General features: G+C 44.7%; 1 protein-coding gene across 1 annotated transcript; it reads right to left on the bottom strand.

The window, feature by feature from the left end:
- Positions 1 to 1,904: 1,904 nt before the first annotated feature.
- On the bottom strand, positions 1,905 to 11,437 carry LOC144133795 (uncharacterized). Its single transcript, XM_077666892.1, has 5 exons — positions 11,261 to 11,437; positions 10,401 to 10,494; positions 9,796 to 9,871; positions 7,590 to 7,719; positions 1,905 to 2,017 (listed from the first exon to the last, which is right to left on the bottom strand). Exons 1-5 carry the CDS (start codon positions 11,274 to 11,276, stop codon positions 1,905 to 1,907), a joined length of 429 nt encoding a protein of 142 aa, XP_077523018.1. The 5' UTR covers positions 11,277 to 11,437.
- Positions 11,438 to 14,277: the final 2,840 nt, after the last annotated feature.

The following is a 14,277-nucleotide window of genomic DNA, read 5'->3' as shown; positions in this document are numbered from 1 at the left end:
TTAAATACAAAAGACACGGCTTCGTCAGCCTTGGACTTGTAAAGTTCACAGGATAGAATCGCAAAGCCACCTTCTTTGTCAGCAGGCAAGCACGACCAGGTCCTGTTCCTTGATGAAGGACTCGACGCGCTTGAGGGGTAGCTTGGAAGATCCTGACTTTGAGCACTGCAAAACGTCGACTCCTTCTGAAATGCAGCGGTCGTGTTCCAGTTGCGTTGCACGCTGCACTACTTGGCGTACCATCGCAAGTAGTTGTGCAGCTGACGGTACTTACAAAGCAAACTTTACCTTTTACCGCTTGACGACCCCTTTATGGTTAAGAAATCTGACGAAATTTTAGACTTTGTTCGGTCGCGCTCTGATAACAGCATGGTTGCATTTTCAGTGGATGTTAAGGATCTATATTACTCGCTGTCGAACGACAAGGTGCTGTGCTGTGTAGAGGAGTGCATAGATGAGTTCGGGTGTGTTGCTTTCCAGAATGCGGCGGGTGTGTCGGCGAGCAGTTCTTTAGAAATTTTAGCTATTTACTTGCAGTCAACGTTCATTAACTGGGAAGGAAAACACTACCTTCAGAAAGAAGGGATATGCATCGGGTTGTGCATAGCGCCAATTCTGAGTAATCTGTTTTAAACAAAACTTGACAAGGCTGTTTCCAGCCACCTTGACAGCTTGGACGTAATCAAGGTCTTTAGATTTGCTGATGACTTTTTTATTCTTGTTAAGTGTGACCAAGGCTCACTTGAGTCAAAGGCTCATAGCATTTTAACTACCATAACAGAACATTTTAAACCGCTTGTTTTAACATGCGAATTGCCCATCGATAACTCCACTAGATTTTTAGATATTAACTTCACCTTTCACGCTCATCACATATGCTGGGCCTACCAGCCGCGAAGCAACAAGCCAAATGCTGCCATATCACTCCGCTCATTCAAGACTGATAAAAAGAGGTATTGTCAATTTATGTTTTCGAAATGCTCTCCAGAAATCTTGTCCGCACATGATGACCGATAGTTTTCAAGAGCAGTCCAAGAGGCTTACTAATGCCGGATACCCCTCCCATGTTGAAGTTTCTGTTGCAAAAAAACTTGTTAAGAGAATGAAACCAGAAAATCAATGTAATCCAAACCCAGTTCCTCGTGAACGGAAAAACCTTGTTGTATTACCCTATCTACACAAGATTTCCCACAATTTAAAAAGAATTGGTCAACGAGCGAATGCGACCGTCGTGTTCTCGGCGCCGAAAAAACTTGCAACGTTGTGCAAACTGGAAAAACCAACACCAACAAAGCGCGCGGGTGCGCAACTAGGCACCAGAAGCCCTACGTCACGTGCGATGAAGGTCTTGTATATCAAATTCCCTTGTCATGCGGGAAACACTATATCGGCCATACGGGGAGATGTCTGAACGAGCGCCTAATGGAACACGCTCGCAACGTCAGAAACGGGCAAGGCGGATCGCTGGTTGACCACATTCTCGCATGAAAGTCAAAACCCTGTAAGCCTGTCTTTGATAAAAGTCTTGTAATAGGAAAAAGTAGAGAAAGGTTAACGTGCGAAATCACTGAAGCCGAAAAGACAAATAGGTCAGAATGCTCGTGTGTAAGCACACCTTCCATTCTCCTCTCAGATAAAGAGCTCGTTTTTCTAAGAAATCGATACTGTTCGCACGTGTGATTACTGTTTTCTGGTGTATAAATGTGATGCTTCAGGAGAATAAAATTTGTTTGAAGTTAGCGCTCGTGGTGTTCGTCTCTCGTCTCTTTTGTCCTCATCTTGTGCTGCGCTACAGTGTATTGAAATTGTTAATAGACGCCTGTCAATTAACACAAGCTTTGTGCATTCCAGAGTAATTCGTGCACAAAACCAATAGAATTGAAATGAAAATGATCAATTTTTATTTACTGTTTCGTGCTTTTTTTGGAGTTTGCTGATGCATGCTGTCCAGCGTTGTCCTGGCCACAGGTTCCTAGATACATCGCCCATGAGCCAAGAAAAGTGGTCTTTGTCTTTGCTGAAAAAAAGAAAAAATAGAGATCACTGCTGCTACCTGCACAAAAAAATGTTAAAGCGATGACGCCTCCTCGACACTGGTCGCCTTTCAAATTTGTCGCCATGGTTGTTTTCTCGTTGACTTGATTGGTTATCAATTAACTCTTATTGTGCCCTCATTTCATCCCAGCAACGATTTCGAGTTTTCAAATTTTCCTCCATGGATCGTTCCTGCCCACTCACTGAATACCCTACCAGTTTAATCACCCGTTCATTGCCTTTTGCTTGTCAATAATTACCTAATTGCCTCTAATTTAGCATTCCTTTTCCTATCTCCTGGTTAAGTATAGGACACTTATCACTGGTGACGTGATTGCTCATTTCGAGTTTTCAAACTTGGCGCCAAGCTTTGGCTTTGTCCATACTTCCAGTTTTTCAAACTTGGCGCTACGCTGTAGCTCCACCTGCTTTCAGCGTTTTCAAATTTCGCGGCACTTTTTCTCTGGCCCAGCCACTTTTTGGACACTTTTGGCTGTAAATAATTATTCGATTATGAAATTTTCTTTTCGTGCAGCATCCTTACATCATCCTCTTCCAATTACAGAACCAATCGTATGACGCTATCTCTTCTGAGTTGCCCACAACTGCTGCGGACAGGATCCCCGGGAACATAGGCTAGTAAAGTCCGCACTTTATTCAAAATGTTGTAATACTGAACAAGGCTTATGACTGGCCGAGTTGGTACTGACTCACCTTAAAACCAGCCAGAAGACAGAACACACAAGAGACATGAGCACAAGAGGCTGGACTAACAAAAATTTAATTGAAGATTTTGATTATTTGATTTGATTTGTGAGGGTTTAACGTCCCTAAGCGACTCAGGCTATGAGGGACGCCGCAGTGGAGGGCTCCAGAAATTTCGACCACCTGGGGTTCTTTAGCGTGCACTGACAACGCACAGTACACGGGCCTCTAAAATTTCGCCTCCATTGAATTTCGACTGGCACGGCCAGGATCGAACCTGCATCTTTTGGGACAGCAGCCAAGCGCCATAACCACTGAGCCACCGCAGCGGCATCATTGAAGGAAAGCTGCAAAAGAGGACCCGCGAAGAGATACGGGCGCACAATAACCCAAAGCAGTTAAAGGACGAAGTGCAATCAAAGGTCACTGGCATACTAATGAACCATCTAAAAAAGAAAATTCCTTACGATGAAGGTTTACCGATGGCTTAGCCACACGTGTCCTTAGTCTTACCGATGTAGTAAGCCTCAACTATCTACCGACAGATTTATCCCTTCCGTAAACCACTGATGTGTCGTGGAAATTAGGCGTGCAAAAAGACAGGTCATCCTCAGATTTGCATTCACAAGATTGAGCATGCAGTGCCAGATTAGAATTTACCTTCCCCCTATAGTGTGAAAGTGCTCAGTCAGGTGCAAATTCAGATATCTGCCTGTGCCCATATTAGTTGCAGCCATAAGGCATTGGAACGCAATAAACTCCATTACTTTTGCAAGTGGTGAACCTTTTTTTGTGACACTGTCCATTGTGGACAAACACCCAGTTTTATCAAGCCTTTTTTTTAATGGCGGCGCGAAGGCCTCCTGTCTTGCACTTCGCTGTTAAGACAACAGCAGCATTATGCTTTCCCGCGACTTTCTTGAGACTGTGAAATACTGTGGAGGTAAGGTGTATCAGCATCATCCGAGTATGTGTTCCTTACCCTCGAGCGTGTGAAAACATACTATGACAGGTTGTTGAGATGGGCAAGTGGGAACCCAGCTGCTTGGAAACCTGCTTTAGGAATGCGTCCTCAGCAGTGATGGCATGACTTATGTAAAGCTGATGTCATGCATAGATTGCACACCCATCAAGTGTTTCCATCTTTACTGACCTTAACCAGCGACAAATACACCTCTTCACCATCCTTCCCCATTAACGAGTGGTCTGACTCGTAGCTAAAAAGAGCCTTCCCCGTTCTTTAGCTGTAGCCCCGACAAACATATTCGTCCACAAAGCGCAGGTCTTCATCAAGAAACTGCTAACGGTTCTGCTTAGACAATTCTGATGTAAATGGCAGGCCTTGACCGCATGCCTTAAAGACTCCTAAAACATCTTGTGCCAACTTATCTGAGCCTTCTATGTCCAGAAAAATTAGGTAGTCATGAACATAACGAATTGCTACTAAGCCAAGGTCTTCCAAACAGGGCTCTAATGCCTTATCGACTTTAGACAAAAAATGTTGCTGAGCAAAGGTACAACCTGTCTGTAAATACCGCCCTGCCAACTGACAAATGCGGATTAAAAGGACAACAGCCCCATGAAGCCAGCAACCGAAATCACGCAATCATCTGTAAACGCATGTTCATTGTTCACCCTCATGCAGTTTGCACATGCCTCAGAGGTCTATCATGTGACAATGAATAGTACAGGCCCTCCATGTCGATGCTCACTGCAGAGCACCTGCCCAGGTTGCTGTCCACAAGAAACTAGAACTCCGCAGAACTCCACTTTTGTGAGTTGGCAAGGCGGTATTTACATCTGAAATCAGGCATATGCAGAGGGTCCCAGGTCGGACCGTTCCTCCACGGCATTCTTCTGTCCAGAGTCGATACCGCATCAAAGCCCTGTTTGGAAGACCTCGGCATAGTAGCATTTCGTTATGTTGATAGCTACCTAATTTTATTGCACAAGGAGGGCTCAGATAAGTTGGCACAAGACGTTTTAGAAATCTTTAGGCATGCGGTCAAAGCCTATCTTTTGATTCACAGACGGCGACATATTACTAGCGTTAATAAACACAAAGGACAGAGATCAGAAACACACAGGACAGACGCTAGACCAAGCGGTTGTTCAGCGCGAAGGTGAGAATCCTGGCACGGCACGTTGTGATGGCTAGCAAATTCACATATGTAGTTGGAAGGTCACATAAAAGAAAGTGGGGAAGGACAGGGCCCAATGTACTAGAAAGGAGCGTTATTAAATAATTAAGTTGGGCTAGTTGGTGCTTTTGATTCACAGACGGCGACATATTACTAGCGTTAATAAACACAAAGGACAGAGAGCAGAAACACACAGGACAGACGCTAGACCAAGCGGTTGTTCAGCGCGTGTGTGTTTCTGCTCTCTGTCCTTTGTGTTTATTAACGCTAGTAATATGTCGCCGTCTGTGAATCAAAAGCACCAACTAGCCCAACTTAATTCTTTAATAACGCTCCTTTCTAGTACATTGGGCCCTGTCCTTCCCCACTTTCTTTTATGTGACCTTCCAACTACATATGTGAATTTGCTAGCCATCACAACGTGCCGTGCCAGGATTCTCACCTTCGCGCTGAACAACCGCTTGGTCTAGCGTCTGTCCTGTGTGTTTCTGCTCTCTGTCCTTTGTTTTATTAACGCTAGTAATATGTCGCCGTCTGTGAATCAAAAGCACCAACTAGCCCAACTTAATTCTTTAATAACGCTCCTTTCTAGTACATTGGGCCCTGTCCTTCCCCACTTTCTTTTATGTGACCTTCCAACTACATATGTGAATTTGCTAGCCATCACAACGTGCCGTGCCAGGATTCTCACCTTCGCGCTGAACAACCGCTTGGTCTAGCGTCTGTCCTGTGTGTTTCTGCTCTCTGTTCTTTGTGTTTATTAACGCTAGTAATATGTCGCCGTCTGTGAATCAAAAGCACCAACTAGCCCAACTTAATTCTTTAATATCCTATCTTTTACGTCCTCATTTCACTAAGCATAACCGTTTGTAGCTTCTTGACTTAGACCTGCGCTTTGCGGACGACCACATATGTTGGCGCCACAGCCCAAGATCGGGAAGCCTCTTAGCTATGAGTCGAACCACTCGAGGCTGGTGAAGGACAGGTTGGAAATCGAATGCATCATGACTTCTTTATGGAAGTCATGCCATCACAGTGTTTAGAATGTATTCATATTTGAACAGCGCAACAAAACAACGGGACACAACGAAGAAAGGACACCACAAGCGCTGACTCGCAACTAGATTTTTAATTCATGTCAAGGCATGTGTCCTTTCTTCGTTGTGTTCCGTTGTTTTATTGCGCTGTTCAAATATGAATCAATACCAACTCGCCAAGTTCGCAGCTTTAAAGAATGCATTCTCAGAGCAGGTTTCCAAGGCAATGGCACCTGGGTTCCCACTTGCCCATCTCGCGCACCTTTCAGTGTTTTTACTCTCTCGAGGGAATGGAACACCATTCGCATTATGCTGACGTAGTTGAGCAGCACAAAAAGACGGGCTTTATACCTTACCTCCACGCCATTTCGCACCGTCCCAAGAAAGTTGCACCAAAGTATGATGTTGCTGTTGTCCTGAACGCTAAATGTGAGGTAGGAGCCCTTTGCTTCTCCGTTCAAACTAGGCTTGATACAACTACGGGTAATCGTCCGCTATGCACAGTGGCAGATAAAAAATATTCACCACTTACAAAAGTAAACGGGTTTTTTGTATTCCACTGCCTCGTAGCTGAAACTACTGTGGGCAGACAGGCAGATGTCTGAATGTGTGCCTGGCTGAGAGCACTTTCGCTGTATAAAGGGGAAAATGAATTTTCACCTGACACTGCACGTTCAATCTCGTGAATGCAATCGGAGGACGACCTTTCTCTTTGCACGCCTGATTACCGCGGCACATCAGTGGTTTAGGGAAGTGATAAATTTGTCCTGATATAGCTGAGGCTTACTACATCGGTAAGGCTAAAAACAAGTGCCTGGCTAAACCGTCGGCGAACCTTCACTGTAAGGAATTGGTTTTTTAGATGGTTTGCTAGTACGTCAGTGCCTTTCGATTGTTTTTTGCCCTCTCACTGCTTTGGGGTTTTGCGCGCTTGAATCTCTTTGCAGGTCTTCTTTTGCCGCTTTCCTTCAACAAAATTTCAGTTGTTAGACCAGCCTCATCTCGTGCTCATCCCTTCTACTGTGTTGTGTCTTCCGGCTGGTTTTAAGATGTAAAACTGAATGCCGGAAGACAGCCATTTTAGAGTCAAGCGCACTTATAATGGCAGCAGCTATAATGAATGTTCATTTATTACAAAAATAGTGCTTACTTCATTAATTTATGCATGAAGTATATGACACTGCATCAAAATAAAAAAAGGACTAACCCTCATGGCCAAACTGCAGTTACAGCAAACAAAAGGACACCATAAACCTGCCCCACATGCAAAAGCTTGCACTTCAGGCCAATGCAGAAATCAGATCAGATTACTTCCCAAACTGCATGACACTGCCACGCAAAGTAAAGAATGTGGCAGGCAATAAAGGAGCAACAAAAAATCGAACTGTAGGTAGCAGCCAATCTCATGCAGACAAGCAACATGGTCAGGCCAACATAGACGTGGAAGGAGAAATTTGAAAAAAAAGCCACAACAAGCACATAATAATTTTTAAGGTTTTCACAGCCCTTTAAATGGCTAATACTTTCCTGAAAAAACATAACAGAAGGGGCAATTTTTTTTGGCAATCAATTTTTTTCATGTACTTCATTGTTCTTGAAGCATGGGCCGGTGTAGAGTAGTCAGATTAGTGCATGCATCCCTAAGCAATGCCATGCCAAAAACTGTACTTACAGTAAAAGCTTGCCTTACTGAGTGGATACCACTGGCCATTTACTAATTTCCCAGCCTGCTCCAGGTCCCTGGCAAAAATCACGCACAACTTGGTGGCTTGCAAAACTTCCATGCAACTCTTGGTCTTTAGCTGGAAAAAAATTGAGGGATCAGTGAGATATCAAATTTTACATGCATTGCTTTGTTTCAATGACCGACTAAGAAAAAAACAGCGGTTTCTGTAAGCGCAACTATTTTTTCACACTAGCTTTCTACAGTAAACCAGGTTTATCGCGACCTAATTCACACTGACTTGCTGCACGGTCCCAGCACTACTGTGTATAGCTCTATGGTTTCAAATGCTTGTTAGCTCTGGGCCCTTGGGCTTGCACTCGTTAATCCACAAAACCTCGGAAAGGGCAACCAGAGCTTCGAGCTTTAAGTCATAGGTATTCAGAAGCTCAAAGGTCTTTGGGAGAACTTTTGGCTGGGTGACACAGTAACAAATACTGCGCCAGCTACTTTCACTCCATTGCAAAAAACTCGCACAGCAGAGACCTGTCCTCCATTTTGCATTGCAGAAACAATCACTGAAATACAAAGCACGCATACTAAATGCACACCTACCTTCCAACACAGCTTCATAATAATGGGTATAATTATTGGAATGAAATACCAGTCAGTACATGTAGTTTTCAATTTATCCAAAAATTATAAGCAACCGACAAAAAATAAATATTAAAAGAAATAAAATAACCAGAATTGTTCAAAAAATCTGTCAGAAGAATTATGTGACATCCACTACACTCCAGCAGTTCTTCGGCTTTGTGCACCTTCAAACCACACTTTCTTACAGGCACATTTGCACAGAAATTGGGTTGAACCTGATCTTTAAGAATCTTTTTTGGCGCAACAGTAGAGAGAAACCAGGTTTTACCCCAAAACGAAGGGCCCTACACATTGCATCACAAGCCCAGATGGTGCACTTGAGTCGCCTCTTATGGTTATGCAAGAAACAGGAACAGAGATATCTTGACTAAATCGAAAAAAGAGGAAGTGCAATGCATGTGTAATGCAGAGAAGATATAAGCAATACCACACTAAAACACTGGGAGGATTCCAAGAGTAGGTGAATGCATGAATGGGTGGCAATCAGATGGCTAAATGAGATTAGGAAATTTGAGGAAAAAGGCTGGTAGCATGTGGCACAGGATACAGTTACCTAAAATGAACTGGAGAACCATTGTTCTGCACCAATTTTAACAGCACATTCACACGACAGACACAATCACTAACTCCAGGAACGGACTGCGCATTATGCGACTCAATGTCAATCACCATTGCAAATGGCAACAGCACGGCGGACTGCACATGAGGAAAAGTAGACATATTTTTGCTCTCAACTTTGAGCAGCAGTCAGCTGCACTTTTAAGAGCAAAGCTTTAAAGTACGGCAACATTGGCACTTTGTTTTACTGACATGAGGGTGCTTGTGAGCGTGCAAGTCCCATGTTTGTTTTGCACCAAATGCGTTAATTGCGAGGTATGTTTAACTAAAGAGGGGCATCTAACATGGGCATCAGCCCTCCACTAGGGCAGCTCTTCATTACTTCCCTTCTATATCCCTCTCTTATATCACGGTTCAAGTGTCCACCAAAATGTGATACAGTTACTGTTACATTTCCTTGAATTTTCCTTCAACTAATTTTAAATTTTTCAAGGATGCAGCTTTAAGAAGGTAGAGGTACAAACTGTGCAGTATAACCATATGCTATGGCAATAAACCAGCAATAAATCTGTGCTGACAGCAGCTTGCCCAGTGCATTGCAAGGATGCTATGCCATACAAGGATTGGTGTCATCAAGCAATGTTACATTACTTACTGACAATTTGGTCTCTTTATCAGAAATACTGGTAAACCATCATTGTAGAGCACGATGTTTTTGAAAAGATAAATGAACATATAGGTCCTTTTCGAGGACACATATGCATACCAGGCAACAGGTGTGCAATGTCAAAGCACGTTTATGTTAACAGCAGCTGCGTCAAAAGCTACATCAGCGACTATATTTTGTACAAGTCTACAGTTCCGGTAATTATAAGCTGAGGTACTGCTGTGAAGTGCATATAGAGTTTGCATGTATTTCTAAACCTAGCTTCAAGCCTATGTTGAAAATATTTTTCTAAATAGGCAGCTAAGATATGCATCACTGAAAAAGAATAACTACCATTAACGGATCAGGAGGGATGACACAGCCGAAGGCAGGAAGCACGCATGGCCCAATAGATGCTGGCCGCTGGCAACTGCAAATAAATACATCCAAAGCAACAGCTGTCAGTGGCTGTAGCCATGTCATGAATGACAAGAGAGGAAAGCGTCTACTTTAAAAACTAAACTTAGACGTAGTATAAGCAAATAAAAGCCAATGAGCTAGCCCATGACAAAAGAAATGAACAGATTTTATGTAATGCACCCATATACAAGCTTTGAGAAGAGTCACAATGACTGTTATAACCACACTGAAAGATGAGCTGGCTGAAATACCGCACGCCAATTTGAATATAGGATGTGCAGGTTTGCATTAATTCCTACCATGGTGCCTTGCACCAATGTCTAGGTATTAAATTGAAAGTTGCAACCAGTATGCCTTGGTTAAATGAGAAGAGAGAATGGAAAAAAGCATGCCTTCACAGCAAGAAGCTTGATATCTCACAGCACAGCTTAGCATCATAGAAAAATTGCTAGCGCATTTAACAAATCTGCATACAATTAAAAGCTGCACGAATTTGTCGACTGGCAATGCATGTAAGGGCAAGAGAAACAAAAAAATACCAAAGAACACTCGTGAGTGCGGCGAAGGGAGGTCTGTGGGTAGGATCCTGTGCCTGGGAAGAGTTCCGAGCTCGGAGAATCGCCGGCACCACAGCTGATGGCACGCAACCAAGAATAAATAACAAAGCGGAAATAAGTAACAAAAAAACCATCGACAATGGCGAACGACTTGAATGCGGGCCGCAAAAGCGAGGGATATAGCAAAAAGGTAGAAATCCTAAATAAGTGTGCAGTTGCATCTCCGACAGCTCGCAGTGCTCAGGAGAGGAAGCATCAACGTTTACAGCTCAGGAGACGCAAGATTGATCTAACTTTGACATAACATTGTTTCAAATCCTGTTCCACTGGGGAAGCACAGAAAAGTTTACAAATGACAAGGCGAGGAATACGCACTAGCCTTTCACATGCGATCACTGTCTCAGAATAATTTAGTATGATGCATATTTAGGCACAAGCACTAATCCGATAAGTACTAACCCTGAGCAAAATAGTGCGGTGTCTGATTGCAGCTGGCCTAGCGAGAGCGCTCCGCCGCGCGGCACTTCTCGCTCATCGTCTTCTACACAGTGCAAATCCATGCTTTTGCACCGAGTGTCGAAGCGTTAGCAAGCGAAAGTGTAACTCTGTCGCGATATCTGGTGCCATATATATTTATTTACCACGGCACGCGAGTATTAAACGCACATAAAGACAATGAGAACAACACTTGCCATGCAGGATATGGGCCCTGCTTTTTTGGCGCCGCGTTATAGCTGCGGCAACCGCATGCAGACTGCCTCCGCTCACATCCATATATAGCCGCATAAAAATAGCGCGTGTGAATACAGATCATTAGCAAAGAAACGCAGAGCGGGACTCACCGGTCATGCCATTCATCCAGGCTTAGTAAAACGGCGCAGGAGTCTTCGTTCCCTTTACAGATGACAAGACGTCGCAGCACTGTCTTTCTTCATGGCTTACCCGTCGAAACTCGCCAATGTTGACAGGCCGAAATCCTGGTCGTTGGCTTCCAAAACACACTCCTGCCCACCTTCCTATTGAATGAGGGCATTGGCAATAGGCACCGTGCAGGAGTAACTCCGGCGCGATGCGCGCGCCCCTCGCGGCGGAAAGAGCAGACCGGGTGGGAGACGCGCGCCGGCCCGCGCCGCTGGGATGCAGCAAAACGGCCCGGGAGCGCGTCGTATTCTTCCTTCGCTCGTTGCTTTGGGGATATTCTGCGGTCACATTTCAATTGCTGCGCAGCAGTCTACAATAGCACATACTTGAACTCCCCAGGGACAATGTTTTTCACGTCCCCAAACAAGTTCTACGACCCGAAGCGACGTGAATGGCTCTTGTCCCGACGGGCAGTGAGGCGGCGATCATGTCAGGATTCGCCGCATGACGTTGCCAAAAGAGAAAAAGAAGGCACTCACAAACCCCTGCATTCGTAATTTTTCTCACCATCTGAAAAAAAAATCGAGCTATTCGGCAATGTGGCCCTTGTATTTTGTGTTCCCATTTAGCCTAGCCGACAGAACGAAAGGGCGTGCTCTAGGAACCACAGAACGCGCGTGGTGGCGCGCGCCGACGCAGGTTGTTTTTACATAATGCTCAATTAACCTGTGGTTTGGTCTCGATATCAGCAAGTGTTAGTCAGTGCTTTTGTACCCTTTTGAGGATTGCAACTTTTTTTCCGGGAAGGGCCCCACAAACACTCGGCTCCGACACAGGCTAAAAAATATGTATCTATTTTCCAATTATAATGCAGTCTTTAAATAAAACGATACGAAATTTTATAGTTACAATGATTTCCTCAATCATCATACAGATGCGAAAACAAAATTTTTAAAGAAAAGTGTATGTCGAAGGCAAATAAAAAATTTAAATTCGTATGTTCCAGTCGGAGAATTTGTAATTAAAGGGTCAACCTAGTATATTGGATCAGCCACTTCCTGTGCGCATACCAGTGCAGTGTGGAGAGAATGATCAAAGGGCGTCTTATTGAGATTCGCTGCGAAGACCACCACTACATGCCGTACGTCCTTTAAAGACTATTCCGTCATAAGGAGAAGAGGAATCCGACCCACCGGAGAGATAATTGAAGCCTTTGAAAAAAATTCTGCGAATCTACTACGTCAGTTATCTCAATTATTCTCACAGGCAGGGAGATGTCGCTTCCTATGAGCCTAGCTGGCCGACGTACGCGAATTTTCAGGCCTTTCGTCAGCTTCTGGTATTTTTTCTCCGTTTCAGCTCCTCCTCCGTTCATTCCTCTCTTTCTTCCGTACCCTTTCCTTCCTTCTGCGCCGCCACTTCCTTCGCAGTGTTCTTTTTATTTTCATTCTCGCAGCTTTTGCCTAAGTGCGTCCTCACCTCTCAGAACAATCCGGCCGTCCCGCTTGATCGACTTGCTCGTGGCTGGCTTTGTGTCGCGTTGTACCACATGTGGGGGGTGCCACAAATCTTGTTCTGTATTTTTCTACTTCTTTCTTCACCGTATTTTTTATCCCCTCCCTTCAATCCGTTGCTGTGTGTTGCTTCTTGCCCTTGGGCACACTTCTCCTTGTGTCGTCTGCTCCGTTTCTCGTGCTTTGCTACTTGGAAACAGACACCCAGCATAAAACTAGGGCTCATCCATGTCTCTCTGTGTGGTGTCTTCATGTTCCCGCACTGTTTATTTATCGCTGTGTCACTCCAACTAGGCCAAATCGCCACCACTTCGCTGCAAATATCCCGAAAACTTTCCGACTGCCGCCCCAAACTGGTAGCGCGCCCGACCCAGGCGGCCGCGACTCTCCCAACGCATCTGCTCCGACGGCCACCGGCGGCGCTGCCTGGATAGATGGATGGATGGATACGGCTGAACCCTTTACATCGGGCGGTGGCTCAAGCCACCTAGCCATGTCTTGTGAAATTTTACTCCTGTCTTGCTTTTAGCCACCAATCAGATAACCTTCGCTTGGTTACTTCTAACGCTTGGTTACTTCTAACCTGTTCGCCGAGAGTACTGCCCCCTGGTTTCCTGCACGGTGCCCATTTCCTCGTGCCAGAACCCCTCTCGCAACGACGCCTCTCCTCCTCCTGTACCGTCCTCGCCCTCTTTTTCTCTTTCCCTTTCTTTTTTTTTCACACGTGTCCGCCGTACAAGTACTCAAGCAATGCCTCAAAGAGGCAAATAATACAAAACACGACACGTCGGTTGTGCTGCAATGGCGCCGACGGCTGCGCTTTCGCGTCGTTGAAAAATTGCAACCGACAAAAAAAATTTGTTTTTCTAAACCATGAATATTTATATTATCTTCACAACAAAGACACCTCATTTATTTTAAATTATTTTTAGATTATTTAAGAAAACTCAAGCGCTTTCAGTTACTTTTTCTGGCATGTCGTTTGTAGAAGCTGCGATCTTGTGATCCCCTGAAGTTACCCGGATGCCCTAGCAGACGACGGAGCAGACGACGGTGTTGACTGAATGCAATTTCGTTTGATGCCAGATAAAATCACTAAGTAGCGACAAAAACAGCGAACAAAAGCACCGTATCTCAAGCTGGCGAATATCGTGGATAAGTTGAACGCAATTCGCACGAATGAGAGCAGCTGCGATGCCTTAATTTGCGCGACACTGGCACGCTCACCGGAGATCATGAAATTTAACAGCTTAATCTGTGACCAGTACAAGCGGATTGCTTTGATATCAACTGCGTTACGAAACTACGTCGATACTTGCGTCTCACTTTAGCTAATATGCAACAGCGGCTAGCACTCGCCGCATCCTGATCGCGAGTAGTTTAACAAGCAAGAGCCCACTAGCGCATCGAAGCAGCCGTGTTTTCGAGTTCGTATCGTTACGATAAATACGAGCTGTTTTGGCACGTACTGGAATTGAAGTTCT

The sequence above is a fragment of the Amblyomma americanum genome, chromosome 5 (genome assembly GCF_052857255.1).
Source record: "Amblyomma americanum isolate KBUSLIRL-KWMA chromosome 5, ASM5285725v1, whole genome shotgun sequence".
NCBI classification, from domain to species: Eukaryota; Metazoa; Arthropoda; class Arachnida; order Ixodida; family Ixodidae; genus Amblyomma; species Amblyomma americanum.
This window is presented reverse-complemented; position numbering and strand designations above follow the sequence as displayed.

Bases quoted from the DNA above. Each gene is read 5' to 3' on its own strand.
- LOC144133795 (XM_077666892.1), bottom strand. The intron at 9,872-10,400 runs GTATTTTTTTGT...ATTTATTTGCAG, and splicing joins GCACTCACGAGTGTTCTTTG to TTGCCAGCGGCCAGCATCTA. The intron at 2,018-7,589 runs GTAAGTACAGTT...TCTTTTTTTCAG, and splicing joins CAGTAAGGCAAGCTTTTACT to CAAAGACAAAGACCACTTTT.